This window comes from Salvelinus alpinus, chromosome 7 (genome assembly GCF_045679555.1).
Source record: "Salvelinus alpinus chromosome 7, SLU_Salpinus.1, whole genome shotgun sequence".
Taxonomy (NCBI): domain Eukaryota; kingdom Metazoa; phylum Chordata; class Actinopteri; order Salmoniformes; family Salmonidae; genus Salvelinus; species Salvelinus alpinus.
The window spans coordinates 40,431,736-40,443,765 of NC_092092.1; the positions used below are offsets into that span (position 1 = coordinate 40,431,736).

Sequence of the window (12,030 nt, forward strand, 5' to 3'; positions counted from 1 at the left end):
GCAGTGTTGTACATGACCGTCCACGAAGGAGGACAGGGCCTGGTGGAACTGGAGAGCAGGATGGCTGCTTTCCGGCTAAAGGCGGTGCAGAGACTGCTGTATCATACCGATGTTGGCTGGAGGGAACCAGCATGCGCACTGCTGAGGAGAGCTGGTGGATTAGGGTTGGACCGGCAGCTGTTCCTCATGAAGCTGGAGAGGCTGAGTACAGCAGGTCTCTCAGAGTTTTACTCTGCGGTGCTGAGGGCCTGGCAGCTGCTAAGGCCCATACGAGAAGGGGGTGTGGAGCCTGGGCAGTGGGTGTGGGAGGAGCCTATTTTCCACAACCCAGCCATCCCTTTGAGATCGGTTCAGTCTGCCACCCTGCAGAGGCAACTGATGACAGGGGGTTTACGAAGGCTAGGTGACCTGAGACTGCTGGGAGAGGAGGGGTGGAAAACCCCGGAGGTCTTGGCGCAACAAACAGGAATAACGTCTCTTAGACTGTTGGAGAGATTCCTGGAGGAGGTCCAGGAGGCACTGTCTGAGCAGGTAAGGGGGGTGTTTGAGAGGCCAAAGGGAGAGGGGCCACCAATGTTTCCGCCACTGCAGGTGACGGCAGAGACTGGAGACTGGCAAGGGGGTCTGGAGGACTTGTTAGATTTTAACACTCCGAGCCTGGGGGAATTTGAGGGGGTGGGAGGTAAAGCTCTCTACAACCTCTGCGTTAAGGTTAGGAACATTAGAAGTCTAACAGGAGTGAAGGCACATCAGTGGCAGGGGGTATGTGGGGCGGAGAGTATGGTGGGTTTTAGATGGAGGGCGCTCTACAAACCCCCAGTACCAAAGAGGTCAGGGGACCTCCAGTGGAGGGTTCTTCATGGAGCCCTGGCCACTAACAGCTGGTTGGCACGTGTTGATCCGGGAATTGGGCAGGGGTGTCCTTTCTGTCAAATGAATGAAACTGTGATTCATGTGTTTTCTGTGTGCACCAGGTTAATGCCATTAATGTCTCTGTTGGAATGTCTGTGTGAGAGGTTGGGGGTGGTTTTTGCTGTTGGGATGTTTATAATGGGATACAGGTATTCGAGTAAGGAGAAAGAAAAATGTGTTTTGTTGAATTTTCTGTTTGCTCAGGCAAAATTAGCTATTTGGCTAACAAGGAGAAACAGGGTCAAAGGTGGGGGGATAACAGACCCTTTACTATTGTTTAATGGGATGGTCTCTGCGCGCCTTAGGGTTGAGTTTGAGTTCTATAAACTGATCAAATGTGTGGAGATGTTTGAGGAGATATGGTGTGTTGGGGGGGCTGTCTGTATTGCTGGGGAAGATGTTTTGGATATACGGTTGTAGGTGAGGGTATTGTTTTTGTGTATGGTGATGTTGGTTTGTATCATGTGGTAGATGGAAAGGTGAGTATGGTACATGTATGCAGTACAGGATATATTTTTGTTTTTTTATTTTTAGGGGGGGTGAGTGTTAAATGAAATGAGAATGTTTCAATAAACAAAGTCTCTCTCTCTCTCTCTCTCTCTCTCTCTCTCTCTCTCTCTCTCTCTCTCTCTCTCTCTCTCTCTCTCTCTCTCTCTCTCTCTCTCTCTCTCTCTCTCTCTCTCTCTCTCTCTCTCTCTCTCTCTCTCTCTCTCTCTCTCTCTCTCTCTCTCTCTCTCTCTCTCTCTCTGTGTCTCTCTCTCTCTCTCTCTCTCTCTCTCTCTCTCTCTCTCTGTCTCTCTGTCTCTCTGTCTCTCTGTCTCTCTGTCTCTGTGGTGATGTGTGTGGATTGGTTTGAAGAGGTTAATGCTTGTCATTCCTGACTTGAGAGAGAGAAAAAGAAACAAAGAGAGAGGGAAACAGCAAGCGGTTATGATTGCGGTCCATGCCAAAAGGAAAGCGTGACATTGTTTGTCTCACATGTCCAATGAATGTGTAACAAGATAACAATAGGGTACTACAGGCATCGTTGCTTTTCATATTGTTCATTATCAACCTGAGCATCACATCTACTGCTATTCATTTCCATATGACACAAGGAAGTCAAAAAATCAATATTGAGAGGACAAAGCTCGTATAGCGAAGCCATGGTGGGAAATCCTGACGTCAGCAGGGCAAGGAAAAAGCCAATTGGGCCAAAATCTTGTTTATGTCTCTGGCGACTTCAATTGCACGACATAAATTGCATTGTTTGGTATGGCAATTGAAATGTTTGGTATGGCAATTGAATTAAACAGAGCCACAGAGGCCGGAGAAGTTCAAGAAGGTCAAATGCAATGTGCTAGACGGCTGCTATCTGTTTATAAAAAGGCTTGTTTGAATGGATCTCTCAATTGAAGTCGGTCGTTTTTCACACGGCAAACATGTGTCAATACAAAATGTTGGTGTCTTATCTGAATGGAGTGGATGAGCGCGTGTGCGTGTGCGTGTGTGTGTTTGATTCCAGCTGTAGAATGATAACCCAGCCCCTCTTCGTATGTCAATGTGCTCTCTACACCTCTTCAATTTCCGCCATCTTATCAGCAACTAAAACAGTACATTGACTTCATTGCAACATCATTGACAACAGCGTGAAGGAGCTTATAATTGCATAACGTTAGATAGGACAGTGCCTTTTTTGGCAAGGTTGAAAACTAAAACCAATAAGGAAACGAAAAAGCGAAAGCTAAGCAATTTGCTACCATCAGCACCCACAAAACCACAAGACCTAATATCACCGTGTGCCATTGTTATTATTAAGTGCAATAGTACAAGAGCTACTCTCACCTTAGCAGTGCAGTTAAAGGGATAGATCAGCAAAATGCTATATTTACATTTGTGTCACCTAACTTGAAAAGCAGGAGTGACTGCAATCCACAGTGGTTAGTTTAACACAAACCAAAGTGTAGATTGCAGTCACTCCTTGTTCATAGACTGCTTTCCAGGTAAGGAAACAAATGTTGCACACTCATAAGCTCTACCAGGTACCTTTTATTAATAAACAAACAGTAATTTAGATCCTGACCTGACGAAGATCCTTGCAGGATCCAAACGTAGTTAAAAAAAAAAAAAATGGTTGTAATTTTCTACAAATATTTGATTGAATATCCAAAACATACAATATACTTGCAGTGAAGCCGCTCAACAACTACACCACACCAGTCATCCAACAGACTCCCATTCAGAGCGACACACAGAAGCATCCAGAGTCAACGCCCTCCTCAAGGGCACGTCGGCAGATCTCCCACCAGGCCAAAAGAACGGTGACCCAAACCCTCCAAGATCCTCCGACAGTTCCCTAATAGCTGTCCCTCATACTTCCGAGATCCCTCCCACAGTAACCCCCCAAGAAAAAATACAATTAATTCCATTCCCCACCCCCAAGAACCCCCCAATGCACCAACAACCAAGAAAATGAACTAAAGAGAAAAATGAAAAAGACAAAAGAAAACAGCAAACATAAATGCAAGAAGAAGAAAAAACAATGATATCAAGGACAACTAAAATCATAACAGCAATGCCAACTGTATATGTTTGAGTGCATGTCTGGCACTATTACATACAGTGGGGAGAACAAGTATTTGATACACTGCCGATTTTGCAGGTTTTCCTACTTACAAAGCATGTAGAGGTCTGTAATTTTTATCATAGGTACACTTCAACTGTGAGAGACGGAATCTAAAACAAAAATCCAGAAAATCACATTGTATGATTTTTAAGTAATTAATTTGCATTTTATTGCATGACATAAGTATTTGATCACCTACCAACCAGTAAGAATTCCGGCTCTCACAGACCTGTTAGTTTTTCTTTAAGAAGCCCTCCTGTTCTCCACTCATTACCTGTATTAACTTCACCTGTTTGAACTCGTTACCTGTATAAAAGACACCTGTCCACACACTCAATCAAACAGACTCCAACCTCTCCACAATGGCCAAGACCAGAGAGCTGTGTAAGGACATCAGGGATAAAATTGTAGACCTGCACAAGGCTGGGATGGGCTACAGGACAATAGGCAAGCAGCTTGGTGAGAAGGCAACAACTGTTGGCGCAATTATTAGAAAATGGTAGAAGTTCAAGATGACGTTCAATCACCCTCGGTCTGGGGCTCCATGCAAGATCTCACCTCGTGGGGCATCAATGATCATGAGGAAGGTGAGGGATCAGCCCAGAACTACACTGCAGGACCTGGTCAATGACCTGAAGAGAGCTGGGACCACAGTCTCAAAGAAAACCATTAGTAACACACTACGCCGTCATGGATTAAAATCCTGCAGCGCACGCAAGGTCCCCCTGCTCAAGCCAGCGCATGTCCAGGTCTGTCTGAAGTTTGCCAATGACCATCTGGATGATCCAGAGGAGGAATGGGAGAAGGTCATGTGGTCTGATAAGACAAAAATAGAGCTTTTTGGTCTAAACTCCACTCGCCGTGTTTGGAGGAAGAAGAACGATGAGGACAACCCCAAGAACACCATCCCAACCGTGAAGCATGGAGGTGGAAACATCATTCTTTGGGGATGCTTTTCTGCAAAGGGGACAGGGCGACTTCACCGTATTGAGGGGAGGATGGATGGGGCCATGTATCGCGAGATCTTGGCCAACAACCTCCTTCCCTCAGTAAGAGCATTGAAGATGGGTCGTGGCTGGGTCTTCCAGCATGACAACAACCCGAAACACACAGCCAGGGCAACTAAGGAGTGGCTCCGTAAGAAGCATCTCAAGGTCCTGGAGTGGCCTAGCCAGTCTCCAGACCTGAACCCAATAGAAAATCTTTGGAGGGAGCTGATAGTCCGTATTGCCCAGCGACAGCCCCGAAACCTGAAGGATCTGGAGAAGGTCTGTATGGAGGAGTGGGCCAAAATCCCTGCTGCAGTGTGTGCAAACCTGGTCAAGAACTACAGGAAACGTATGATCTCTGTAATTGCAAACAAAGGTTTCTGTACCAAATATTAAGGTCTGCTTTTCTGATGTATCAAATACTTATGTCATGCAATAAAATGCAAATTAATTACTTAAAAATCATACAATGTGATTTTCTGGATTTTTGTTTTAGATTCCGTCTCTCACAGTTGAAGTGTACCTATGATAAAAATTACAGACCTCCACATGCTTTGTAAGTAGGAAAACCTGCAAAATCGGCAGTGTATCAAATACTTGTTCTCCCCACTGTATGTGTGTGTATGCGTGTATTTGAATGAGAGTGTGTGCATATGCATGTGTACAAACACCTGCACGGCATCAGCCTCAGCCAAACCGGCATTAGCTGTAAAAACACTGCCCCTCAGTGTCATTCAAACTTAATTTGGATTATGTTTTATTTTGACTTTACTTTTGACTTTTATCTTAGACCATCATTCCATCTCCCGCCCAGCAACTCCACTCCCACTTGTCTCCAATTCCACATCCCAACCCTCAGCTTCCCTCAGCCCATCCCACCTATCTCTGCTGGCCAACCTCTTCGGAAATTCTACGCAACATATATCTTTCAACTATGCTGTGATGTTTAACGTACAATTTCAATCTATCGAATAGAATCCACAGATTGCAAGTTGAAGATAAATACTTTCACTAAGAGTATTAGTATATTAGTAATTGACTGACCTGGTCTCTCCAGATCTCCTAACAGTACTATTTCTAGGGTCAATTTTAGATCAATGCTATGCATTTTCAGCCATTCCTGAACCTGAGACCAGAAACAGGCTACCGGAGGGCAATACCAAAATAAATGGTCTATTGATTCTGTATCCTCTCAACAAAATCTGCAGAGCTTAGATGATTTTATGCCCCAAATATTCAACATTTTGCTGGTGGCAAGAATTCTATATAATAATTTTAGCTGAAAAGCACGAAGTCTTGAATCTTGTGTTATTTTATATATCTCATATAAAAAGTTTAAAGGCACAGTCAACTTAGTGTATGTAAACGTTTGACCCACTGGAATTGTGATGCAGTGAATTATAAGTGAAATAATCTGTAAACAATGTTTGGAAAAATTATCTCAAGACATCAGTCAGGAAGTTAAAGCTTGGTCGCAAATGGGTCTTCCAAATGAATAATGACCCCAAGCATACTTCCAAAATTGTGGCAAAATGGCTTAAGGATAACAAAGTCAAGGTATTGGAGTGGCCATCACAAAGCCCTGACCTCAATCCTATAGAAATTGTTGTGGGCAGAACTGAAAAAGCGTGTGCGAGCAAGGAGGCCTAGAAACCTGACTCAGTTACACCAGCTCTGTCAGGAGGAATGGGCCAAAATTCACCCAACTTATTGTGGGAAGCTTGTGGAAGGCTAACTGAAATGTTTGACCCAAGTTAAACAATTTAAAGGCAATGCTACCAAATACTAATTGAGTGTATGTAAACTTATGACCCACTGGGAATGTGATGAAAGAAATAAAAGCTGAAATAAATCCTTCTCTCTACTATTATTCTGATATTTCACATTCTTAAATAAAGTGGTGATCCTAACTGACCTAGGACAGGGAATTTTTACGAGGATTAAATGTCAGGAATTGTGAAAAACTGTATTTGGCTAAGGTGTATGTAAACTTCAACTGTATATATATATATATATATATATATATATATATATATATATATATATATATATATATATATATATTTATATATATATATATAGTCTTTGTATCTAAAAATCATTGAAATGTGGTTAACCTTAAAAATCTAAATGAAAATGATTGAAATCTAAAAGATGAAATTCAACCAGAGAGTGCCCTTGGTGGGAAAAGGCCGTTGCGCTTGAATTGGAATGATTCTAGTGCAACAGTCAAGTGAGGCTTTTCGAGCTGTCATGTGACCGAATGCTGCAGACAATGCATTCACGGGTCACTAGGAGGAGTTTTGCTTTCTGATTAAAAGAGAATACCCTGCCTTCTCCCTCAGAGCATTAACACTCATGGTACCCTTCGCCAGCTCATTTCTGTGTGAAGCATGATTCAGCAGTGCTCTCGTCTGCATTGAAACCAAATATCGATCCAGGTTGGATGTGAAAGGAGAGATGAGGTGCACACTGTTAACCACGCCCCCTGACTTTGAGTATTTTATCAACCAGCACATTTGAGTTCAGCCATAATATTTGTTGTAATATTTGTTCTATCTTTTCAGGGGGATGAAATTGAAATTGTAGCCAGCACTGCAATGCTTGTTTGAAAAAGAGAGATACTCAATTAATCGAAAATGAGACATGGCAATCTGCACAAAGGCAAAAAAGGCCATTTTTAAACAATGGATGAGCTTTTCTTAGTTATCTACTTGAGAACCATTTAGGGTTGAAGTAAAACTTTTGAATAAGTGAAGCTTTCAGAGAGAGGTTTAATGCTTTTATATTTAATAATCTCAACCCACCCAATTGATATTCATTATATAGATAGGCACGTTTTGTTTTGTCTGGTTTAACGTCCCAGATAAAGATTTTTTTTTTTTGCTCATATGATTTGAAAAACAAATCATCAGGAGCAGGCAGCGCCATAAGTAAGTGGGTAAACTGAGATATGACTAAGGACTTAATCAGGGCAATTTTTCCATAAATAGACAGGTATTTACCTTTCCATGGTTGCAGGATCTTGTCTATTTCACAAGTTTTTTTATTGAAATTCATTGTGGAGAGCTTATTTATATATTTTGTGATATCAATACCAAGTATGTCTACTTCACCATCAGCCCATGGTATAGGTAAACTGCAGGGGAATGTAAAAGTTGTATTTTTTAAAGATCCAATATGTAATATGGTACACTTATCATAATTAGGTTTTAGTCCAGAAAGTACAGAAAAGTTATCTAGATCTTCAATGAGACATTGCAGGGATCTAGCTTGCGGACTTAATATAAAACTTGAGTCATCGGCATACATGGACACCTTTGTTTTTAAGCCTTGGATTTCTAATCCTCTAATGTTGTTATTGGATCTGATTTTAATAGCTAGCATTTAGATGGCCATAACAAATTGATATGGTGACAGTGGACACCCTTGTTTAACGCCTCTTGACAATTCAAAACTCTCTGAGAAGTAGCCGTTATTTACTATTTTACACGTTGTTTGAGTGTGTGGGCTCTATTTCTTTTATACCAACTTTTTTCGTCCCTGCACCCCACTAAAGGGTGTTTTTGTGTGTTTGTGTGCTTTTGACCACACTTGACTGGGAAAACAAATGTCTAAATCTGTCATTTTATTGAACTATCCCTTTAACCCCAATATCACTTCAAAGGTATGGAAGGACAACACAGTGAAGGACAGCTTTAATGAAATCCACTACAGTAGCAAACCGTTCAATCAACTTCAATGTGATTAGCAAGCTCTTTAATTCCTCCTCTTCTTTAATTTACATTGCGACAGCAGGCTTAATTTAGCCCTGAACATCCACTATACACACAGACACACACGAACCCACAGACGCCCAAACACATGTGCACACACACACACATACACACACACACACACACCAGCCCAGTTGCTAATCTACCGACAGGTGTCCATCGCGGTTGAGTAATCTAGTCTGGCTTTCCTTTCATTTGCGCCCTGGTAATTTGCCACAGGGATCAGCACCGGGGAATTTGACACAGCATTCCAGGGAGCCAGAGGCCATGTGTCACAACCATGACACACACCACACACAAGCACAAAGGAACAACATACACACACATACATGCACACACACACAGGTACACGTGCAAGCACACCCACATAAAAAAAGATTATAGCATATACAGTGGGGAGAACAAGTATTTGATACACTGCCGATTTTGCAGGTTTTCCTACTTACAAAGCATGTAGAGGTCTGTCATTTTTATCATAGGTACACTTCAACTGTGAGATATATTATAGCATATAAATACTAATCTATTCACTGTAGTGTTTTTGCTGACTTTACTGTACTAGTCACTGACTAAAGTCTGCAAAAACACTACAGTGAATATTGTAGTATTTACTATAGTATGCTGTAGTATTTAAAGTTATAGTATAAATACTGTGGTAAAAGAAAACTGTAGTGTATATACTATAGTAATTAATGTAGTGTTTTTGCTGATTGTAGTATACTGTAGTATTTACTGTAGTGTTTTTGAGGACTGTAGTATACTGTAGCATTTACTGTAGTGTTTCTGCGGACATTACTGTGGTATTTATTATAGTGTTTTTGTTTTATTATCTTTGACAGAGAAGTGGGCAGATTAGCGTTGAAAAACGCCAATCTGTCGCTGTGTTAATTATTCTGGAGGCAGCTCTGCAGAATGGTCACTAGCTGGCACAGCTACAGTCATAAAATCACATTTTAAAGCTAACCTTAACCACACTGCTAACCTTAATGCCTAACCCTAACCTTAAATTAAGACCAAAGACCACATTTTTGTTGTCATGAATTTTTACAATATAGCCAATTTTGACTTTGCAGCTGGACTATATAAGGGGAAATTAATCAGTTCTGCCTCCAGGTCAAGACTCATGACAATAAACATCAACATGCTAGAAGTAGAGGCATTCTCCTTGAGGAAACCTACTGGAAAAATACTAAAAGTTATTCCATAACCTGCAGGCAGGCAGGACTGGGGTCTGAACGGATAGTTCAGAGCTTCGACTCTTTTCTATGACCTGTAATGAACACAATATATGGTCTATATTTGGCATGTAGATTTCTCACTTATGGGTGGCACAAATTGGGATATGGGGGAGTGGAATTGGCAGAGTACAGTACAGTGAAAGTATTCAGACCCCTTGACTTTCTCCACATTTTGTTACGTTACAGCCTTATTTTCAAAGAAATTAAATACTTTTTCCCCTCATCAATCTACACACAATACCCCATAATGACAATACAAAAACAGGCTTTTAGAAACATTCGCAAAGTTATAAAAAAAGAAAAAACAGATATACCTTATTTACATTAGTATTCAGACGCTTTACTATGAGACTCAAAATTGAGCTCGGGGACATCCTGTTTCTATTGATCATACTTGAGTAGTTTCTACAACTTGATTGGAGTCCACCTGTGGTAAATTCAATTGATTGAACATGATTTAGAAAGGCACACACCTGTCTATCTAAGGTCCCATAGTTGACAGTGCATGTCAGAGCAAAAACCAAACCACGCGGTCGAAGGAATTGTTCGTAGAGCTCAGAGACAGGATTGTGTCAAGGCACATAGCTGGGGAAGGGTACCAGCATTGAAGGTCCCCAAGAACACGGTGGCCTCCATCATTCTTAAAGGGAGTGCTCAGTACCTCAGACTGGGGCCAAGGTCAGGACAACGACCCTAAGGACACAGCCAAGACAATGCAGAGGGGTTGGCTTCAGACAAGTCTCGGAATGTCCTTGAGCGGCCCAGCCAGAGCGTGTACTTGAACCCGATCGAACATCTATGGAGAGACCTGAAAATAGATGTGCAGCGACACACCCCGTCCAACCTGACAGAGCTTGAGAGGATCTGCAGAGAAGAATGGGAGAAACTCCACAAATACAGGTATGGCAAGCTTGTAGCGTCATACCCAAGAAGACTTGAGGCTGTTATCGCTGCCAAAGGTGCTTCAACAAAGTACTGAGTAAAGGATCTGAATACTTATGTAAATGTAATATTCCGTTTTTTATTTGTAAAAATTGCAAAAAAAAATGCAAAAAATTGCAAAAAGTAACAGAACACAAACATCATCACTATCAACAATATGAAACTATAGGCTACGCTACCAGAATGTGATATCATTCTAACCTAGCCAGGTGGAGCTGTGCCTCCAATCGCTCCGAGGCATATCAGATTGACTGATAGTTGTGCCCTTTGAGCAAGAGCAGGTTTCTCTTTGATAAAAATCCCCATTCCACTCTGCCACAGCCTGACCGGTTGAGACAGAGGATCTTCCATTTCACTGATGTTGTGTTTTAATTAATGATGAATGGAGAAACAGCCTATGTTCGTGTAGGGCGGACTGGCTTTGAGCGGTACAGTTTGTAAGTTGCAGTTACACACTCACAAGTGTTCAGGGTTGGGAAGCCTGGAGGCCTCGTTTACAGGTTTCTTAGAAAACAAGATCACTTTTTGGAGCTGTTTCAACTTGCAGACAGTAAAGAAAGTGGAAAGAGACAGAAAGGCAGAGAGAGATGGAAACGGAGAGAAGAAATAGAGGGAGCCGGGAGAGAGGGAAGAGATGGATGAGAGAAAATAAATACTAGCATAGTCGAGAAGCACAGCGAGAGAGAGAAACCGGAGAGCAAACTGTCAAAACAAAAAGGTAAAACACACAGTAATTCTACACTTTCCTCAGACGAGCTCTAAAATGATAAGACCATGTGATACCTATTCACGCGTGATGTTAACGGCAGGGTCATAGCCTGTCGGGTTGAGACTAGGAAGTAGGGGGCGGGACTCACAGTTTCTCTTCTCCCTCTGATAGGTTAGGGTCCTGCTCCTTGGGCATGTGTTCCATTCACCTTAATTCCATCCAGCAGCCAATCATGCGAGACTGAGGCGGGCCCCACCCTCAGATGCTTGCTGGTCATTCGCAGATAGGGGGGTCAGTCAGTGCGACATCACAGGGTCCCGGTCCAGATGGGCTCTGGCCTCCGGAGCGACCCCCCTGTGCTGGCCCTGGGACTGACGAATGGACTGGACCGGACAATATCTGTCAATGAGAGGGTAGGATACATTTAGTTAGGCACAGTTGACCGATGTGGAGACTTGGTGGGTTCCTCCCTTATTCAACCATTCTGACCTCTCCTCCCTCGGTTCTATTCTTCCTCCCCTAATCTCTAGTTCAATGCCTTTCTAATCCCAAACAGAGGGATGGAGGGATTGCGAGCATCAGATTGTTGTTAGTAAATCTGTGGTATAATAGTGGTAACACGTAATTTCCACATAATAGTGTGAGTTGAAAAGCTGTGCTTTTAATGGACCACAGGAATACAATTTACTACATTGCTTCATGAAAATCTCCAAGCTTGCTGTGTTCTATTTCATAGCACATTGATTGATTTTAAAGCTGGAAAGTGTTGTTTTTTTAAAGAAAAAGAAACCTACTATGTCTTCACTGTATTCTGTTTTCCTCCAAGAGTGGCTGAATATTTTTCATATATTTATTTAAA

At 42.1% G+C, this 12,030-nt stretch overlaps 1 protein-coding gene across 2 annotated transcripts in view; it reads right to left on the reverse strand.

Annotated features, from left to right (window-relative positions):
- LOC139581016 (thyroid hormone receptor alpha-like) overlaps positions 1 to 12,030 on the reverse strand; it is a 187,319-nt gene that overhangs the window by 40,882 nt on the left and 134,407 nt on the right. For both annotated transcript variants that reach the window (XM_071410314.1, XM_071410312.1), the window contains exon 3: positions 11,320 to 11,570. In XM_071410314.1, the coding sequence (XP_071266415.1) occupies positions 11,320 to 11,375 (56 nt within the window). In that variant the 5' untranslated portion in view covers positions 11,376 to 11,570. The remainder of the gene's footprint in view (positions 1 to 11,319; positions 11,571 to 12,030) is intronic.